Source organism: Egretta garzetta, unplaced genomic scaffold (genome assembly GCF_000687185.1).
Source record: "Egretta garzetta isolate BGI_Z169 unplaced genomic scaffold, ASM68718v1 scaffold321, whole genome shotgun sequence".
Taxonomy (NCBI): domain Eukaryota; kingdom Metazoa; phylum Chordata; class Aves; order Pelecaniformes; family Ardeidae; genus Egretta; species Egretta garzetta.
The window spans coordinates 1433343-1455368 of NW_009258756.1; the positions used below are offsets into that span (position 1 = coordinate 1433343).

The window sequence follows — 22026 nt, forward strand, 5'->3', positions numbered from 1 at the left end:
TACAAATGGAAATATTAAAGCTCAGAGAGGTAAGTGACTTGCCAGCAGTTGCACAGCGGAACACTGGAGAGGCAAAAGAAAACGCAGGATTTTGACATTCAGAGATGTCACTTAGCCATTTTCCAAGGCTGCTTTACTACAGCGCACTGAGCCCGCATGCCCTTACGTGCAGTTTTCCCTATAAAGCAGACCATAATGAGCTGATTTGGTAGGCATGACCCCGGTATTTCTCAGGAGCTAGCACAAGAACAGGATACACAGAGAAATCGTGTAGTTCCCCTTTGTTAGCGTTGCCCGAAAGCACGAGAGGCAGTCTTGCTGGTTACTCACCAATGCTCTTACCTGTGCCATATCATCCAAACAGTTGAAAATATACTTTCTTGCTTCCTTCGACTTAATCCCCGTCTCTGCCTCATGATCATCTGGCGTCTGCTCAAAACAGGAGACAGGCATTGAACAGAACCTCCCTGCAATCGGCTGTGGGTTACGTGCCACTTCCAGCTTGTGCCTTATCCTGCCCTCAACAGAGACCACTGTGTCTCTCTTGCCTGACCAGATAACATTTACACTATCTCCGCTATGGTTATACGACAGCTTTTGTGTCACACGGTGATTTATCTCTTCTTTTTCATTCCAGAGGATCTTCCCCACTACAGTGGGAGTCCCAAAGGTCTCTTACACCTACCCCAGCATGAGGCTCAGCATCCCATCCTTACAGCCAGAAGCCCACTGGCCTCTCTCCTTGGGGACTGAATGCAGCCAAACGCACTGGTACGAGACACTCAGGGCTCACTTGCATTACTCACAGTTTTGACTGTAAGAATTAAAAAGTTTTCTTTTTTTTTTCACCCAATGCATTAGGTATTAGAGCAAAGTCTGCCCAGGGCATGTTTCATTTAAACTACACATCAATTCATTGACTATTTAGAGGGAGATTTCCAGGTCAATTCCAGACTTAAATTTCCTACAAAGCCGTGCCCAGCAGGTGGGCTAAGGGCTGCAGACTTCGGGGACGGCAGTTTTACCCACCCAATGTCTGTGCTGCATTGTAAAAAGCAAAGACCTAGGCTCTGAGGTGATCTGAATGTCTCCTCACTTCCAACCCACGACTGCAAGGCAAAAGAAACAAGGGAACGTCTTCCTACCTTCAGCCTCCACAAAGGATACGGTGAGTCTGTATCCCTGTTGAAAAACCTTGTAGTCTTTGTCCCTGCACTTAACAAATACTCTGCTGGTAAGCCCTGCGTCTGTGAAATATAGCGAATCTGTAAGAGAAGGATGAGAGGTCATTTGTTCATCCTGTGAGGATCTCCAGAGGTCTTCCTTGAAGGAGGGCAGGAGGCATTTAAAACAATAGAACAAAGAAAGAGAAAACTTAGCACGTAGTTAGACTTAAAAAAAAAAACCAAACCAACCCAGTGTAAGGAATGAGAGGAAAGAATTCCCATATGGCATCCCTCCATTTATCACATACATCACTGGAAGCTCACCCTTACAGTACACTCCCACAAAGCCTACGGATAAATGGAGGAAAGTCCCTAGGTTTTAGAGGTCAAAGAGAAAGACCCACACAGAGATTTCAATGGGGTGTTTCACTGCTTTGCACCTTTTTATGTCACGCACTCCTCTCCAGGAGCTAATTTCAACAATTTGATATTTGCGCTCTAACTTTCGCTGTTTTTACCCCCAGCTGAGAGCACAGCCTTTCCTAGGAGCAGTTTGAAGTTCAAAACAGAGGACTATGAAGTGACTATCTTTGAACTTAGATGAAATATACACTCAAATGAACTGACACCCTCATGGTATGTAAAGTACTTCATCTCCATTGCCTACATGGCTTCATTTGTTATTTGGGTTACTTCCATGAGTATGACCTTGCTGGCACTTGCACAGCTAAAAGATGCTACGCATGCGTTTCCAGGACTTTAATTTATTTATTCAAAGGAGAAAGGGTCTGTGATTACACAATTAAAGACCAATCTCACACATGCCTGGGGTGCCACACGATACCTTAACTTTGGCATCTCCTGACTCCTGAACGTTTCGCTCTGCAAGATTGATGCAAACTCTGCAAAATTACTAAAAATAGTCATCTACTCTAGAAGAATCCCAGGGAAGAATGGAAAGCATTTTTGAGAGAAGAGACAGAGAGGGGTAAAAAAAAAATATTTAAATAAATAAAGCAATAGAACAAAGAAAGAGAAAACTTAGCACGTAGTTAGACTTAAAAAAAAAAACCAAACCAACCCAGTGTAAGGAATGAGAGGAAAGAATTCCCATATGGCATCCCTCCATTTATCACATACATCACTGGAAGCTCACCCTTACAGTACACTCCCACAAAGCCTACGGATAAATGGAGGAAAGTCCCTAGGTTTTAGAGGTCAAAGAGAAAGACCCACACAGAGGTTTCAATGGGGTGTTTCACTGCTTTGCACCTTTTTATGTCACGCACTCCTCTCCAGGAGCTAATTTCAACAATTTGATATTTGCACTCTAACTTTCGCTGTTTTTACCCCCAGCTGAGAGCACAGCCTTTCCTAGGAGCAGTTTGAAGTTCAAAACAGAGGACTATGAAGTGACTATCTTTGAACTTAGATGAAATATACACTCAAATGAACTGACACCCTCATGGTATGTAAAGTACTTCATCTCCATTGCCTACATGGCTTCATTTGTTATTTGGGTTACTTCCATGAGTATGACCTTGCTGGCACTTGCACAGCTAAAAGATGCTACGCATGCGTTTCCAGGACTTTAATTTATTTATTCAAAGGAGAAAGGGGTCTGTGATTACACAATTAAAGACCAATCTCACACATGTCTGGGGTGCCACACGATACCTTAACTTTGGCATCTCCTGACTCCTGAACGTTTCGCTCCGCAAGATTGATGCAAACTCTGCAAAATTACTAAAAATAGTCATCTACTCTAGAAGAATCCCAGGGAAGAATGGAAAGCATTTTTGAGAGAAGAGACAGAGAGGGGTAAAAAAAAAAATAAATTAAATAAATAAAGGTATAAAAAGCAGCCGTGGTTTCAAAGATTTCCAAGCACTCTGGACCCAGTTCACTGAGCATGGCTTGCTCGGCTCTGCAGCTCCTTAGGTCCATCGGAGCTCATGCACCTGAGAAGCACCAGGATCCTGCCCGCAGCCCAGCGCCAGTGCTGTAGGGGGACTCGGGCTGCAGCAAGGGGCCAGGATCAGCCCCTACCCCTTTCCCAGCCCACCAGGAGCCCTCACTGTACTTCACCGGAGGAAGCGTTGTGCTGGGCAGTTAAGTTGGGCAGGTAGGAATATGGTGATTTCTTTTTCAGCTGTGTGTTTTATGGCTTTTGGGGTGCAGCAGGGAGGAAAAAGAAATCTACTCTTCATGCTTGGTATGTGATTTTCAAATGCTTGTAAGTTTTTCAGCTATGTCTGATTTCCTTTGGAGTCACTAATGGCCCTGCTCTTCACTGCGGGTTATTTCCCCTGCCAAATTTCACCTTTAAAGCTCTGACTAAAAAAATACTAGTTAGCAAAGAAGAGTCAAAGAAACATTTTCGTATATGAAAAACGTATTCATTACCCTGCTCTTCTTTTTTCTTTTTTTTTAATTTTCTAAAAGAAAAAAAGACCCTTTTCAGGCTGCATTTGCAGATAGCTAAGATCACCCTGAAGAAGACTACGGGAGTGGAAAGTGTTCTGCAGCCCTGGCTCTAGCAGCTGCTGCGCTATCAGTTTTAGGTCTACAAAAGGAGCGTAAAAGCCTATAGGGAGAGAAGTACGACAGCTTATATTAACTGGAAACCTACACCACTGTGAACGTTCTCCTTCTTGCCATTGCTTTTAATACGCACCCTCATAAAAGGGGTTATGAAATGCAGCAGAGTTTGCGCAGTTTCTTCTAACAAATAAACCTTTATTCAGCACTTGCTGCCACAGCAGAGGAAGGGTGCCTGCTCTGCTCAGTCAGAAGAGACACAGAGCTCCCCAGCCAACAGCAGCGTTGACTCTCGATTGAGATTTCATTTCGGCAGTCGGGTCTTAAAAGCCAGCGTGCCGAGCAGCACACTGGGTTACCTAGAATAAATACCCCAGGTGGACAATGAAAAAGTTGACTCGGGGGTGGGCAAGAACCACATATGCCCTATTAGCAAAACAGAAAAAGTTGGCGTCCGTTCACTCTGACAAAAGAAGGGAAAAAACCCTCTAGCCCATGAACATCCATGCCCTTACCAGCACCCAGGGCAATATCCGTACCCACCTGATCGTACTCCGAAGCTCCCGGGTACAACGGCCAGCCCAAGAACAGCTCTGCAATGACACATCCCAACGACCACATATCGATTGCTTCACAAAACGGTAAACCGAGGATGATTTCGGGGGCTCTGCAAAGGAAGAGGTTAGAAAACATCAGCAAGGGGAGCGGATCCGCCGGCACAGGGGGGCCCACCCAGAGCAAAGCTGCCTGCTGCCAACGGGGGCCATCGCTCCTACAGGGCTGAGGGCCCCGCTAGCCACTGGCAATGACGTGCCTGCTAGCCAGGCGCTAGTCAGCGAGTGTTTATCCTTGCGGAAGAGTCCTCTGGCAGCGTTTTGCCAGGAGACAGCCCCAGGTTCTGCAGCAGCTTGCCAAGGAGAGAGCTGCCGTTACTCCCGTCCGGCAGGTGGGAAAGCGGAGCACGAAATGAAGGCTGCGTATTTGAGGCTGCCCAATTTGGGCCCCCACCCGAGGCCCTCAGGCCCAGCCTGCCCTCCCGTGGGGGAGCCGCGGGGGCACCCTGCGGTCAGGCATCCTCAGTCAGGGGGCCTCACGTACAGCCAGGCCTTAAATAATCATTACAGGACTGGTATAAAAGGATTACTGACGTTTTAAACAAATGGACGGAACCATAAACCAGAGAAATAATGTAATTAGATCTATTAGACCTAAGCCTTTTCCTCAGGAGGAAGTAGCCAGGCAGCCTTCACTTCCCAGTCTGCCCCAGGCGCCTGACTAGATTTCCTCTTCCCTTCCAGCCCAAGCAGACGAAATGCGGCAGCTCTCCCGCTCTGCCTTTACTGCTGGCTTCAGGAGATGCCCGCCAAGGCACCTTTGCTCAGTGAGTTTTGGCGTTAGCCCTGCTGAGGAAGGAGAGGACAAGGTAAAAGCTTTGCTTTAGCTCTCCAGGAGGATTCCCCGCCAGGGCATGGAGGAGACGCCCAATTAAGCAAGACCAGTCTCAGCTCAGACTTCCACAGGACCTTAAAGTGAGGGTCATTTTACCTTTCAGCCAGGTAGAAGCTGGTGTCAAATCTTAGCTAGGTACCATGCAGACCATGCAGGCAATGGAGAGACACCCACACATTCTCCCCCCTCTGTCTGTCCGTCCCCCCCCCCCCCAAAATGGGGATTTGTCCACTGTCTTGGGATGGTTTGAATCTTTCTTCACTGAGGCTAGACAAGTTCCCTAAACTCCAGCAGCCAAGGTGAGACAAGATGAATCTTCCCCTTAGCGCCCTAAACACTTTGTGTTTCAAAAGCAACGTGGAAGAATCAAAATTATCTTACAAATACTGAAAACTTACACACACACACACCCTCTGCACACAAACACCTTCCTTGCTTTCTGTATCTCAGCCCAGACTTCCACATGCAGTTGGGTGCCATAGTTCCTATTTTACACAGGGATCACCTAAGGCTTCTCTCTTGTTCTTCTTGCAGATCTTGCAATACTTTCCTCTAAAAGCCCAGCTTCTGGAGTCAGGTGATATACACCAGAAATCAAAACTTACTTTCCCATACTCCTCTAACTATGAAAAAAAAAAAAAAAAGAAAAGCAGAAGACAGATAAAAGAAAGAAATATGTGTTGCTTTAAAACTTTCGTCATTGTAAAAACAGCCTTGGGATTTCTCAAGCTATGATGCATACTTTGGGAATGCCTGGGGTTGACTATTGAGCAAATCAAATGCCACCATCCAGAGCTGGAAATAGGGCCCACGGTTCCCAGTTTCCCATCTGCCATCAGGATAAAATCTGACATTAGTGAGATCATACTAAGGATTACCAATAGCAGTGGAAAATACTAAGTTTTAATCACACCGTTACATAGTCATGTGAAGAGACATTTTTAGCCAAGAAACCAAGCAAAATAGGTAATTTTTCCCAAGGAAACAAGCAAAGGCCCTGTAGCAAGAATCCATGCTCTATCTTCAGTCCACAAACTTCACCAATTTTGAGTTGACTGGTAACGATAAAAGTCCAACACTACCTGTTCTCAAACCAGCAACGCACAACGTAAAAATTACGGGAAATTCTGGGATTTTAAGGCTAGGATGCTTTGTGCCATTCCCACAGAAAACATGCCAGAAACTTAAAAAGCAGCTACCCTTAGCCCTTCTAGCTTCATCTGCGCTTGTTGTTCTCATACCCCACTGTTCTTTAGCCTATTGTGACAAACTTTTTATTTTAACAAACACCAATCTCTCCCTAGGAACAAGGGGTTAATTTTCCTCCTTTCCTCCCCATTCCATCATCCCTGCACACTACTCCGACACCTAGACAAAATGCAGAGAGAAAAAGACAGCTACGGTGACCTGAATCTCATTACTATGTAAATCCTGCATTCAAAGCCATCTGCCTCTCCCTGTCTGCCTTCCACATTGTGAAGGAAATGTCCCTGGTCACTAATGAGAGCTCAGCCACGCATCGCCTGAACTTCAAATCCCTCCCACTAACTCAAGTGGAGGGAGCGGAGGGGTGGACTGTCGGTGGGATATTCCCAACGTGATATTGCGTGGAAACCTCCCTGTTCATAAAAACATGCTGTCATATGCAGCACACACCTCCTCCCCTCGCTCCCCACACTTATGCTGCCAACACCTCCAGACCCCTGCAAAAAGGGATGGCCTAGAATTGGAGGTTCCAAAATTTCTGATTTTTTTTTCTCATGAGTCTTCAGCTGTCCAGCAGGTTTTCCTTAAAGCTCCAGCTTCTGGAGTGCAGCAATTAGGAAGGAATTTCTTTTTCACACACAAAAGAAGTTTTGCACCTCCACTGTCGCAAAGAAAAGCACAAAACCAGTGTCCATACCATTTAGACACATAAAAGGCAACTAAACACAATGTCATTCATTACATTAAACCAGACCTTATCATGGTAGGGAGGGGAGGTGGTGAGATAGTTTTCTCTTATTTTATCTTTTTGAAAGCTGATATTTGCATCACTCAATCAAGCCTAAACATTAGTTGCAATCTTCGCCCATTCAGCCCCAAATAGATGACAATTTTGGAACAGTGATGAGAATCGCCAGGACTGAAGTGATACGGTGCCCTACGTACACCACAGCCAGCATCCACTGCCCTGCCTTTGCGTTGTGACTGCAATTTTTCCATGCAGAGGGAGTGGCCTCTAAGACAAAAAGACCTTGTTAACTTAATTGAGCAGTCATTAAGACACCAAAAGAACAACAGGTTATCTGACACCCCACAGGCTTCCAGATTTTCAGCCAGCAGCCACCTCCTGTTTGCTGTGCATAAGAGAGAGCTGGAGTCACCCCGCAGGTGTTGGCACACTCTGCTAATGGCCAACACCAAGCGTTTTGGTGAAGGATGCTACAAGTTCTGTAATAAAACAACTCGTCCACTGATAAAATGCCTTCCAAACCTCTGCGGGGTGGAAATCGTTCTGCATGCTCAGTTATGGATGCATAGATCCTTCCGCACATAGACCTTTATCTATGGAACTCCTCTCTTTCTTGACATGAAATGTCAATTTTTTAAGACAAGGTGAGATCTTGACTTCAATCACACACTGTGGCATGGAGATCCACAGGCAACCTTCTGCTTTCAATAGCATCTTAACTCAGTTGTTTGAAGCCTGGTTTTCCTGCATCAGGTTTAAATTTGTCACCTCTCACTTCATGCTCACATAGATAGACCTAGAGGTGAAGACAAAAGCACTTGAATCACCTTTCTCTTAGCACTAGCTATTTTTATCTTTCTGTTCTGTTCTCCCTTGTTTGCAGCAGCTTCTGGCTTCTCAGTGTTCCACCCCACGGATGTTTCAATTCACTTCCAGCGCCTGGCCCTACAACTCCTCTTCCTGACCTGACTGCTTGCAGACAGGCTGAACAGACCTAGAAACAGTTAAACATGAGGATATTCCCCAGACCTATTTTACGCTATTTGCAGAATGTTTTTGCGTTCCAGTCTTCCCTGAGCCTAATACTTTGTTTGCTTTTGGAGTGACACAAGCCATTTCAGCAGATGTTTTATCTGGGAGATCCTCTGAGACACACAGTCCTTTCTCCAGAGGAGCTGCAGTTAATTTAGGACATAGAATTATGTAGAAATAGTTCGGTTTTCCTCTTCCAATGTTTACTGCCTTTCAGTACTACACTGATCTGGCATAATGTTGTCTGTAATCTAGATCAAGTCCCTTAAATGTTCCTCACTCTTTTCTGCAGCCTCATCTAAACAAGTCTGTGGTATCTGCACACTTAAGCACTTCACTGCTGGTCCACCACTTTTTACAGATAATTAATACATTAAATAACTCTGGTCCTAAAATGTGCATGCAGTCCGCTCCACAGCTGACCCTTTTATTCCTAAAAGCACTCAGATTTAGCTCAGCTCTAAGAAGGGTGTAATTCTCTTTTCCAAAGGGAAAGAAAACATTTCCGTGTCTTAGCCAGTTCTTATGTGGGATTTCTCCATTCTGCAGCTGGTAACACTGTGTAACAGGGGAAAATGCCCTTTAATAGCATGCACATCAGAGTATTGCAAATATAAATTAGAAGGATGATTCACATGGTGGCAGGTCCTCCCAGAACAGCACTGAGGTCTTCAGCAGATCACTCCAGGGCTGCACAGCGTTTTCTGTACCGACAACACTGCTTGTTTTAACACAGACTCACCAAATCTTTTGATTGTGACGGGGATCTTGTTTGAAACCATGCAAAGGCAGCCCGTTGCCAGATACCTCGGAACGTGCAGGAATGTCCTCATTTACCGCTACCCGCCAGTTTTTTGGCTGTGTCTCCGCACCGCCCTCGGCACAGTAATTCCAGCCTCCGGTATGAGACACATGGAGGGAAAACAGAAAACTTTGCCCTCCCGTCCTTCCTCTCCTGTGAGCTGCCTTCGATGTCTCCCAACGAAAGGCACTCCCCTTCTGTATCTGCAAGCACAACCTGCTCTACAGCTCACACTGATCTCGCCAGCATAGACCAAAGATTTAGAAACCACTCGCCACCAACATGGGAGAGATCAAACCTCCCCCCCAAGAGCCTGTATCTCCAAGAGAGAAGCAGCCAGCTCAGGCCAGTAAAGGGTGCCCTGCTGTTCGGCTCAGTGCTGGGTCTGGCAAGTCCCCCATCACCTTGGAGCCCAGCTTGAACACTCCTGTGCATACCAGAGGGCTGCTGGCGCTGGGAGCCAGGGACCCAGGGTATGAGGGTCCCTGCGTTGGCAGCACCCGCAGGTCCCCAGAGGCAGAAGTGCCATCTCATCATTTGCTTGCACCTCACATATGACCCCGTCCTGCTTTCAGGCCTGCTGCTGGCAGAGTATTTACTTTAGCAACCCTGCTTTGTGGCAGGGTAATTTCATTGTCTGGTGTTTCTGTCAGGAAAATTAATTACCAGTCTAGCTCGCTGGCTTTTTCACCCACACATCACAGGACATTAAAAACAAATGCCAAAAAAATTCATTTCCACAGACTTGGATTCAAAGAGCTGGGCTCTTTCTGAATTTTAAAACTCCCCTGCAAACTGCCCTCCTTGGGGATAATTTACCACCTCTGGTAGGGTCCCGTGGCTGAGTGTGATTGTCTCAGCAGAGTCCTTCATGGACAAGTATACATATCAGACAAAAATATAACTTAAAACTTGATACTCGCTGGCACCTTGAGCGAAGAGCGTGCCTGCTTCTTGCCTTTGGGATGAAGCTTCTAGAAGAAGGTTGCGGGCAGCTGCAGGCAGTACAGACAGACAGATCCACAGTGATGCTGTCTGTTGAGTCAACGTACACAGCTCCCACCTTCTTCTACCTGTTAAGTCTGATCCTGCCAACACCTGAACTTCAGGAAGCAGCAGCCTTCACATCTCCATCCAGAGACCCCTGGGCAGAAGCAGAGAGGCAGGAGCCGAACCCCCCGGCCTGAGCGGGCACGCACTGACTGGCTGCACGCCCAGGTCTTGACCCCTCTCAGTGCTTGTGCTCTCCCATGCACCAAGATACCTCCTGCGAGGAGGAGGAACTGCATCCTTCACGTCTTACAAAGGGGCTTTTATTCAAGCAATAGGGCTCCATCTTCCTCCCAGCTGAACCCTTTCTATTGCATCTTTATGGACTCTTTCTCATACCTGCTCACTTGACCCTTTTGTATTTTGTGGAGGCATCCACTTTTCATTGCCATATACTGTAGCATGCAGAGCACCCTTAGCTCTTAGTTAAAGGAGGTGGAGAGCATACAGCACCTTTTTTGCCCCTCTTTACCTCTCAGACCCCAAATCTCTTCTTCAGTGAAGGGCTGTAAAAGGAGACAGGCTCATATTCTGGGAGCAAAATGTTATAGTTGCTATTTTCATTGCCCCTCCACCTCTCCACTCGCACAGACACCTGGAAGGGATGCAGACATCTAATATGGATGACCCCCAGACTCAAGGCCTTCCTCCACTCTGGGGCTGGGCAGTTGCAGACTTCCCACCTGTGAAAAAGCCTTCCATCAGGGCCAGAGCTTAACACCTACATGCACCAATGGCTCCTGCTTGCTTGCTTGCTCACTCCCTGTCCCATGCAGTGGGAAGGAGCAGCTCTAGACCCCACCTGTGCCACTCACAGCTGGGGAGAGTCAGGCTCACCCTCATTGCTGGCCTCGCTGTGGGACATCTGCATTTCTCCTGCATCCCCGAGCGCTGGAGTTTGCTCAGATGCTCAGACGAAGCACATACAGAAGAGGTACAGCTCTGCAGACCACTCACTAGGGCTTCAATGGCTGTGCCATGATCTCTGAACCATGTTGGGAAGCACCAACGCAGCAGAATCACAGCAAGGGACAGCCCTGGGAGTCAGAACTCATCGCAGGACATGCAAGCACACCGTGCCATTCAGAATTCAGCATAAAGTTCAAAACCCGGAGAGTTTAGTCAACACAGGGATATTCATGAGGGAGGGAAAGGCCCGTTGAGGAATGTCACCCAGTGTATCAGAGCACACTGTTTACCCACAAAGATATTTTGGGTTGAGTTGTAAGGAGGGACAGTGCCTCTGTAGGGTGCACTAACACGCTCCCTATTTCACAGGTCAAACACAGCTACACCCAGTTTCTGGAAAGGACTGTGGGTGTAGCAGGAGTTGCTTCAGGGCTGTCAGACCACCAGCACAACCACCACTAGAGGGTAGCTCCAACACTGCATTGCTCACAGGGCCCGCACCCATCCCTCAAGATTAGTTTGCAACACATCAAAAAATATCTGTATCAGCTCAGAGGACTGGAAGCTGGATCCACTCAGCCTTCGGTGATGGTTTATGTTACACGACATAAATATAAACTGGAGGCTGGTAACAAGTGAGGTACTGCAGGGGATTATCCTGGGACCGGTCTTGTTTAGCATCTTCATCACTGACCTGGGGGAGGAGGCAGAGTGCACTCTCATCCAGTTTATGGGTGATGCCAAACTGGAGAGACTTGGTGATGTGCTCGAGGGCAGGGCTGCCACCCAGAGGGAGCTGGATGGGCAGGAGGCATAGGCCAACGGGGACCTTCTGAAGTGCAGCCAAGACAAATGCCAAGTCCTGCCCCTGGGATGGGTGAGCCCTGGTGACAATACCTGGGGAACCGCTCGTCAGGAAAGGCCATGAGCACCTTGATTTGGGGGCAGTGGGCTGAAGCAAGGACCCTGGTGGCAGCTGGACCAAAAGCCTCCCTGGAGCAGGGTTAGCAGACCGAGGAATGCGATGACCCACCTGCAGCCACACTTGCGAGGCCACATCTGGATACCATGTTCAGCCTGGGGACTCCAGTGCATGGGCAAACTGGAGGAACCTCAGAGGAGGAAGACACAGCCATGGGGGACCTGACAACAGCCTGCCTCCACATGGAGATAGTGCCAGGGTCTTTGCTCAGGTGGGCAGCAGGAGGCGGAGAGGACAACAGACAAGCTGAAATTGGGGAGGTTCCCAATGGGGAGAGGGAAAACAGCTCCACTGTGCTGATAAACGAACCAGCAGCACAGGCTGCCCCGAGAGGCTGCACAGTCGCTGTCCTTGGAGGTTTTCAAGACCCGTCAAGACAAAGTCCTGTTCTTGATCTCATGGCTGAACCCATCTTGAGCAGCAGGTTGGGCTAAATGACCTCCCCAAGGCCCCCTTCCACCTGAACTGCTCTGACTGTATATGGTACATATACCATACGTTTGTCAATAGGAAAGTCACCACGATCCTCCTACATGCAGGCAAACCACTACATAGCTGGTTGTGTTTCAGGGGGTACAGGTGCAGGTCCCAGGGTGTTTTTAGCAAGTGTACACACACAGTTCTTCTGCCTTTTAAAAATAGAGAGCAAGTTACACAAGAATTACTTCTGGACTTGATTGGCATAATTATCAAACAAGCCTTGGGAGCCTATCATTATGAAGGGTATTTAATAGCAAATAAATCATAGAAGCAGACTAAACTACCCGCCCCTTGACACCGCTCATGTTCCACCAGGGTCCTGACTGGGAAGGGTGAAAATACTCCAGAGGATGGTGTCAGAGGCTGCCAGGGCTAGCCCCGGCCCCGGGAAGTCACCTGCTCCCTCCCTGCCCTGCGCTCGGGCCATCCATGCCTATGTCACTCCTGGCAAGCGTTCAGCCAGCTTGTCTTACAGACCTCCCACGGTGGAGCCTCCATGAACTTCTCTGTGCCCCAAAGGGCCTCACCCCTTGTAATTTTAAGGAATAATACAGCTGTGTATAGCTGACTTTATGTCATGCTTAATTACAACTTGTTGTCAATCTGGCATCTATATAATACATATGGAGAAACATAACTTAATACATCTCACTTGACTTTGCCTATACGCAGCTTTCAGCCAGGCTGCAGCACCTCCTCCCCGTCTTCACCCTGCCTTAGCCTGAACACGCATGCAGTACTTACAACCCTGTCTCTTTTCCTCTCCTGCGCACCTCCGTCTCCCTTTTCTGTCCCATCTTTTCTGCTCTCTTCCTGCACTTACTGTGAATGCAGAGAGAGGTGGACACCACACACAGGGGAGCTGAAAATCCCTACCCCTGTGGAGGGGGTGCACACCGCGCGCCTGCAAACACAGCCCGGTGCTGCTACCGAGATGAGCTGGGCAAGTGCAAATCATGTGCATCCATCTTTAAAAACAGGGGTTCACACAGACACTCACATAGCAGGCACCCCGATGGGTGCACGAGGCTCTTGGGAAAAGCCATTTCCATGGGTTAATCCTGAAAGAGTTTCAAGCAAAGCGCACTAGCGTACCCCAAGCACTTGCCTTCGCTACGCACCTTTCTTGGGATTAAGAAAGCTGGATTCAGCCGTGAACAAAGCCTGGGTTTAAATGGGGAGGGAGGGGTCCCTGCCGGGAGGCTCTGCACTGCTCTGTTCTCCTATATACATTGCATATATACATTCCATTTAGGTTAGAGCCTGAAAGAAAACCTCCTGCTCTCTTCAACAAGAGTGTGTGAGCAAATGACTGAAGCCCTGAGCTGGAGAAGGCAGCGCAGCTGTTTGTGGAAACAAGACAAAAGATTTAGAAACAGTTGCTTTTTTTTTTTCCCCCCTCTCCCATGTCAGGCTTTTTATAGAAACCAAGGGATGAAATTTTGCAGACAAAAACACTGAGAGCAGCCTGTCAGTCTCGGAGGGAGGGAGGGAGAGGGAGGGAGGGGAGCGTAGGCTTCTTTCAGGATTATGGATCATTGCTAAATTGCTCTATCAATTATTAAACCCATCACTCAAAGCACAGTAACCAAAATACAGCAGATAAAGCCTTTCTCATCCACTCTCTACCAGCTGCTCTCCTCCTCCTGAAGCCAAAGGGGAATGAAAATTCCCGTAGTTTATATTTTATAAACATAATTTTCCCTGTGCCTTGAAAAGAAAAGCTTTTTCAGATGAGGTACAGTAGAACCAAGCCCACGGCAGGAAGATATTAAAGGAGGACTTGCCCTTTCGATTAGCAGACCCAAGGAATAAAACAAAGTCTCTCCAATCAATATGATTTCTTAGCGCCGACAGGTTAAAACATTTGTCTGTGGATAAATGAAGAGGCAGGCCCCAACCATCAATAGCTGTTAGCTGCCATTTGCCTTTGCCGCGGGGCAGATCTGGTATCAACGGCAGGGTGGGTACGGTCCCAGGAAAGGATGGGACATGGCCAAGTGGCACGCGGCATTTGGTCTGGTCAGTGACTCTGCGGAGACTGAAACGGCAAACACGCATCCAGGATGAGAGGAGGCGGCCCTGGAGCAGGCAGTGCTGACAGGGAACCACGTGGGGAGGAGGACCAGGGCCTGACATCCAGCCGGAAAGGCTTCCACGTGACTGCCAATGTCTGAATGGACAGGAGTTTTTAGCAGCACTATACGTGCTTGCCAGAGGCTGCAGCTCCAGTTCAGCGAAACCCTTGACCATCTGCATCACCTGAAGCAAACACGTGCCCCAGTCCCGGTGAGGGCACTGGATGCAGCCAAAGTTAAGCATACATTTAAGTGCTTTGCCGAATCTGAATCCGCCAGGAAGTCCTCGTTGCACTTCAGCTGGAAATCTTAAGGAGGCAAGAAAAGCTATTAAGCCCAATAATGGAAAAGAAAGCCAGGTCCTGGGTCAGCCAAGAGACACACTAAGCTTGTCCCAGCCAGAAGTGCATCTTTGTACATCCCTGGAGGAAGCCCTGCCGGACTGACCACAACCACACTCATCTCTTCCGACTCAGAAGAGTGGGACTCCATAAACAGCACAATGCTGAGCGCCACGACCATCGCCCCGGGGGCCGTCAGCGCCACGCTGACCCAAAAGTGCAGAAACATGCACAGGGAGGGGGGGTGATGCAACAACAGCTACATTCAGCACAGCCCGACCTCTGGTTGTTCTCCGAAACAAAGGGCAATGTATGGCGGGGGAGGGCTGGGGCTTTCCCAGGTTATGGAAGAAACCAGAGAATAGAAAAATCATAATTTGAAAACAAAAGCTCTATGCATGCCAGGCAGCGAATGGATGAGCCGCAACGTATTGGGTGCAGAGATCCCCTAAAGAAGGCATCTGATCAAGGGGGGAAGAATGCCAATTATGTGCTCTCATTCATGCCACCGCAATGGAAGCATAATTCCGACTCCGCTTTCTGACCCACAGTACGCAATTTATGCAAATCCAAGCTGTTCTCGCTTCCCCCAGAGCCAAATGTCCACCAATGCCAGAGCTGGCTCTAACTTTTTGTTTTCCTTTTCAAACCTATTGTTTTCAGTGTTGAATATTTAAGACCTTTTGTTGTTGCTCTTGCATTTCTTTGGAAATGAAATAATAATTTAAAAATCCCAAAGCACACAGAGACAGTCAAGAGTTGACTTCTCATCTCCGATGGCCTCCCCATTCTGCCACGCTGAGCTCCATCCCAAACCGTTATCGTTCCAGCCCAGAGCCCTACCACGCATCGGCCAAGCGAAGCGCCTCACGTCAGATCTGTAACGTTCCCTGAGACTTTTGTTCACAGCAAATACTGAAAGTTGCACCAAGCCGCATGGTGGTTTCCTGGGATTAGCCCGAATACCGAGCCAACTGCCAATATAAGGCTCCAAACGATTTCTACCCCTGGCAAACACGGATACGAACCAGACTCAGGCCGTGATCCTAAGACTGGCCTGACAGAGTGAGTAGCAGGTCTGAGGCTAAAAATATCAAATTACTGCAGCCTCATCTTTTTTTTTTTTTTTCTCCTTTTAATCATGTCTACTGGCCGCTTTTTTTCTTAATTAGAAAAAGACAAAGACAAAAATAAAGTACTTATCCTGCCTGCTCCTTGGAGGAAGGAGCATTGCCCTTTACTTATCTCTGAAGAGCCACGCAGATTTAATATTATTATTAGCAGCAACTATTTGTATTTCTGTAGCACGCAGAAGTCCCGGTGGAGACTGGAGCCCCATAATGCTAGACGCTAAAAGACGACGTGCTAAGGGACTGCGTCTGCTCCGGAGAATTGATGATCTAAGGCGATGTGTGGTGACAGGGGAACAGATTGGTGGAGCAGTTCGCCCAAGATCATACAGAGAGAGCATCGCAAAGCTAAGAGAAGAAGCAGGGTCCTTGCGAACAGCGTGCAGTATCTATTAGACCGCAACGTCTTCTACTTATGATATTTGAGAACTGCAACAATAATACATGGATTCGAAAGCTCTTTCAAAAGAGATGGGTCTTACTGAGGCAAGGCAGATTTTGAAGCAAAGTGACCTGTAGATGTCACTCAGCACGACAGAGCGTCGGGAACAGCTCACGAAATCCAAGGCCCGCTTTAATGCCCCGCTCGGTGAGTCGCAGCATCCCGCCTACATTGTGAGGACCTGCCTGGCCTACAAACAAATTTTAGGCAAAGCCTGGGAATGCCTGTCCACCTGCATGTGGAGGTATGTGTGGCTGGGGACAGCAGGGGCACCCCAGAGCTGCCCCAGCTGGCCACTCCTGCTGCAAATTTCCACCTTTAACTCAAGCCCTACTCAAATCAATACAGCTCGCAGAGCGACCAGTGGAGCAGGTGACAAGAGGCCCCCATGAAAGCAGCAGGGCACAGCACCGCAGAAGAACACTCCTCTTCCACAGAACTGCAGAAACACGAGTCCACTTGGAATTTAACTTATTTTTATTGCAATTATACTAGGGCCAAAATCCGGAAGGTTTAAGCAGGGCCCTATTACACTGGGTGCTGTAAAAAAGCATAAGAAAACAGTCCCTGCCCTAAAAGTCTCACAGCCTAATTTGGGATCCCTTGTCACCCTGGAAATATAACCTCTGGGACTTGCTGCTCAGCATCCGCTAAGCCAGGATCTACAACCAAGCCTGCAGAAAACGCAGTCCCTGCCCCTCCAGGGTGACCACTGACAGTCTGGGTGCTGCAGCCGACGCGAGCAGCCCCGCTGGGAAGCCCCGGCAGCCTGGGCTACTGGTATCCCACTGCCGGTTACGTAAAGAGTACAATAAAGTAAGGCTTAAGCAAATCTGCAGGAACGACAAAGGATCAGCGCTAAAATCTCCCGCCGTCCCCACCAGCCCTTGCTCCACGTTGAAACTCCACTCAGATCAGCTCCTAGCTTTCACCCTTCCTGTGTGGAATGCCTGCTGGTCCATTGCCTAGGGAGCAAAGGGATGGACAAGGCAAGCCCAAACCACCATCTCTGGAATGGTATTTTCCGTGAATGCCCTCTGCTCCCACCCACACCTTATCTCACACAGGGATGGGGGCTACCACATTTTAGGGCTAAAGACTGCAATTCCTCAGTTGTTCAGACATGGAAGAGAGCCCTTGCATCTGTTAGCAGAGGAACAACTCTGACTTTAACCTTTAATGCCACATATCCTACAGGAGCCAGACAAAAAACCAGAATACAAGCAGGAGTGCATACATGGTGGGCAAATAATCCCGAAGGAACCCTGACGCAGGAAGAAGGACAACGCTTCCAAAGGAAGACTTTTAAAATAAAGTCTCCTGCAAAGTTAAGTCCATTCTTCATTGAAAACCATCACATGGAAAATTCAATTGTTCTTCAATGCATCCCTGTACCAAATCAGGAGACTAAATTCAATCATTAAAGTGTGAAGCTGATGAATTTAAATCCATAGTAAGTGCAAATTTCAACACAATTTTAAGTAAGGAGTCGCTCCCAACACCTTCATAACATGTCAACACATAGTCATATATTTGTTTCTGGGACTCTTCAAATGTCTCCTTCTACAGTTTCATTTTTTTTCTTGCCAAAACAAATTCTTAAAGCTAGCCCGATGTTCTGGAAAAATATAAACATTTCCCGCATGCTAAAGTTTTAGGTGGCCATGACAAATTTTGGAGAGACAAAACTTGCGGAAAAAAACATCATGCAAAAGAAACTTTTCCTCCTCTTTGCCGTACACGAGGGGAATTTGGAATGATTCCCATCTGATTAATTTTAATGTCTAATTCGTCCTTGGATCGCACTGCGGTATGGATGTCATTTCTTAATTTGACTGTTTTGCAAGTAGCCAGTACTGTCCTTGTAAAGGGCGAAGAAACCCCCATATATCAGGAATGCTTTTGGCTGAGGGGAAGCTCAGTTATTATTCCAGAGAAATAAATACAACAATCAAAAGTACTTCCCAGGACATGAAGGCACAGATCTACCCTTTCTCGAGAGAAGGGGCTCTCTTACGTATATGCTCGTATCTTCAATTATCGTGACTGCCTGTACCCATTTAGCCCTCTGCTACGTCACAGGGTTCAAGAACATTTCCTGGCATTCTTCACATTTTTTTACAGGTTGCAGTTTTATCTGGCATATATCATATGCTTCCCCCAAAATGCCTGAACCGAGCCATCTTCTTCCTGATGGAAGAGTTTGGGGTTCCTAAACTCGGCTGCAGCTCTCAGAAGCCTCGTTGCTTGAGGTCTGAGTTTGAAATTACTGAAAATAGGGTAAGTTTAGCTTTGAAAGGTAAAACCAGAGTACATTCAAGAAGCAGGGGACTCAAATGGACCAACACCTCCCCTTAAAGACACTTTCACCCAGGCCTGTGCCACCAGTTGTGAGCTCATATCACCCCAACACCTTGGAGCTTCCCCGTCCCTTCACCAAAAACCTTAGGGTGCATCTTTGGTTTCATCACCTCCTTCACTTCACCCCTCCCCATCTCCAAAGCTCCCCCAATGCCTATTTTAGCTGGGGAAAGCAGTCTCTTTGGTTTAACTGGGACTGAGACAGAGTCGGTGCCGTTGCCCCCACCGCAATGGGCAGGCAGCCTCCAGCTGGGCAGGGGGAGGACGGAAAGGCCCCGACATGAGGTGCAGCTCATTACCCACCATATGATTTACTACCAACACATGGCAATATTTAGGGTGCAATAATAAGGCGGTACATGAGTGCTTTACCAACAAACAAGATGGGGAAGGGAATAACTGTATTTCCCCTGTTATTCTAAGGGGAGGTTCACCAAAAGGTTAGCGAGAAAACAATGTAGGCCATCGATCACAGGGACAGCTAACCTAGAAAGGTTACTGCATGTTCCTGCCTCATTTTTCACATCCATAATTACCCCGCCGCTTCTCCTCATGTCCCACCCATCGCCAAGCACCAAGCGCAAACCACCGCTGCTTTATAAATTATGTATTTTGTTTACGCTCATTGTTACCGCCCCGCAACATGCCACAGTGGCTGACTGATTCAGCGGCACAACTTCTGCGATGGCCACAGAGCGGCGTGGCTGGGGAAAGGCAGCTTGAGGGCTTTCCTGCCTTCCCTTCACCTGATGTGAGAAGCTGCCACCTCTCAGTGGAGGTCGAGGTGGGATGGAGGTAGGAGGGATGGGGGTCTTTCCATCCACCATGCAAGAAGGAGAAGCAAGGTAAGGGTGCACCAGGGAAGACCATTTTGGTCCATGAAGGGCTCAGATTTGCTTTCGGGTCTTCATCCAGCTGAAACAAAAAGCCAATATTGCTGAACATACTAAGTACCTCCTAAAGCGCAATCCTACTCTGAACCGTGCCTGTCTAAAAACAGCATCGCCAGGCTCCTTGTTTACTGCGTCTCCCAGATGCCTGATCTGAATTTCTTAGGTTAAAAGAAGAATGGCGCTTCCCCCCTCCTCTCCCCCCCCCACATCTACCAGTCCAGCAAACCCAACCAAGCCTTTGAGAGCCACTCTGGACTCATTCCTTGCACATTTATGCAGGCAGATATGGGCAGCCAAATTAGAGTTATGCAGAGATGGGCAGGGGAAGCGTAAAGCAATGATTTGAAGACAACGAATTTGCAGGGAACTCGGTATGTTCCTACTCAAAGTACAGCACCAGGTTTCTGATGCAGGGAAGCCTGAGGGTCTTTTTTTTTTTTTCCCTTTGCTTAGGGGAAACCTAAAATAGCTTCCTTTGAGAACCTGCACTCTGTAATCACCATTTCTTCCTTCTGCAGTATTTCTGGATCCAGGCTTTTCAGTTGTAAAATAATAGTAAGTATGTATAAAATAAGGAAAACTACTGCTGCAGCAACAATAGTGAGAAATACTTTAAGCCCTAGATCTGAGAACTATTTTCTGTTCTTGCTTTTTTCTATCCCACCAGAAATTTTAATTAATTCATGCTCTAACAATACTAAAATCATTATTTTCTAATTGTAACCATATCTGCAATAGAACCCCATGTTGATACAAAGTGGGATAGAAAAAAAATTTGCTGACAGGGGTGAAAAGCTTGCACGACAGAAGCGGCGCAAAGACCAATGACACAAAGTTGTACACGTGTCCTGTTTTGGACCCCTGAAAACCTCACACCCATTGAATGCTAATGAAGAGAGAATTGCCCTGGAAGAGCTGGCATTGAGTAGTCCCATGAGGAAATTAAATAGAGAATTTCTCTTGAGAAAGAAACCTAGAAAGGTGACAGCTTTTGCAGTGCCTTTGAGGCTGCTGAGCTCTGAGGTGCCCTCCTCAGGATCCTGATGGAAAACTAGGCACAGGTAGGATCCAGAAAAAACAAGGAGGTGTAGGCTTCCTCAGCACTGGCAAGGCAAACCGGCACCTGCTGCCCTCCGAGGCTAACTCACTGTGTCGAGTGTAACCACGCTCAACCACACCAAAATACTTAAATGAGTTTCCAAATGTTTGTGAAGGGGCCAAAACCCCCCCGATAATAATAAATAAATAAATAAATAAATAAATCACAGAGCGTCAGCCCACCCCTAAAGCTTTATTTCTGAGTTGGATCCACAACAGACAGTGGAAAGGATGCTGGAAAAAATCCACAGTGGACCACAATGGACATTGGTTCCCATGTCCTGGAGGTGCCATGCAAAGCCTCTCCTCCACATGCTGCGAGAGCCAAACCCTTTCTCAGCCAAACTCCCCGCTCCCAATGCCTACAATCACATACTGCATTTAGATGCGGCTTCCCTCAGCCAAGCCCTCTGGAAAGCAGCACGGGATGGCTGTAACAGTGACCTGCTGTCTTCGGCGTTGACCGTGGCACAGATGTTCCAGCTATAGGCACCTCCAGTTCAGCTCTCATCCCCTCCTTACAGTTCCTCCCTCCACTCAATGGGGTACTGAACCCTTGTGGCGCTCCACACCACATCCCTGTGTCCAGAGGTGATCCCGGCACTTCTGCCAGACATGGCTGGCGGCTGAGATCAAGGAAAAACCCACCAGGAACACTGGCTTTTTGCACTGGCACCCATCCTGCACAGAACCAAAGCAGTGGTGGTTCCTGACCAGGAGTCAGAGCTACCATCGGTACAAAACCTGGGTCCCACTGGGGAAGAGCAGCCAGAGCTCATTTGAAGCCAACAGAGTAAAAGCCACCTACACCCACTGAGGGCTGTGCTCTGTGCCCTCCTCCCGCCCACACCCACTGCACCGACTTCTCCAGAGCCAGGCCTGGTCTATAGTTTGCTGGACCAAGGGGGAGAACTGGTCCAGGGGATGTCTACAGCTTCTGGTTTTGACAATGCCCGCAAGATCCCCAGGGGCATCGAGAGAAGAACAGGAAGCGCCCCTTTTGTGTTTTCAAGGTAACCTCTGAGAAAAACATGAGGATCTCATATGCAATTGATTTTTAAGATCTAAAATTGAACAACGAGCATTTTCTTCCCCTCCTGATTAAGCCAATTTACATTTTTTTCAGGTTGATGGTTTACCCATAAGCTGGGGCACGTGTGTTGGGGGGACATCTCTCTGTTGGTTCTTTGAATTCCATTGTTTATTTATTTGCTCCAGAAACAAAGAACAAACAACAACATGGTTCAGAGCCACATGCTCTGGAGTGGAGGGACAGCCGCAGACCCTCCAGGATCGACATGGGCCCTCTGAGGATCCA

General features: G+C 47.8%; 1 protein-coding gene across 1 annotated transcript in view; it reads right to left on the reverse strand.

Moving 5' to 3' along the window:
- HIPK2 (homeodomain interacting protein kinase 2) overlaps positions 1-22026 on the reverse strand; it is an 89905-nt gene that overhangs the window by 31193 nt on the left and 36686 nt on the right. The window contains 3 exon segments of the mRNA XM_009649238.2: positions 343-429; positions 1146-1265; positions 4251-4374. Of these exon segments, the coding sequence (XP_009647533.2) occupies positions 343-429; positions 1146-1265; positions 4251-4374 (331 nt within the window).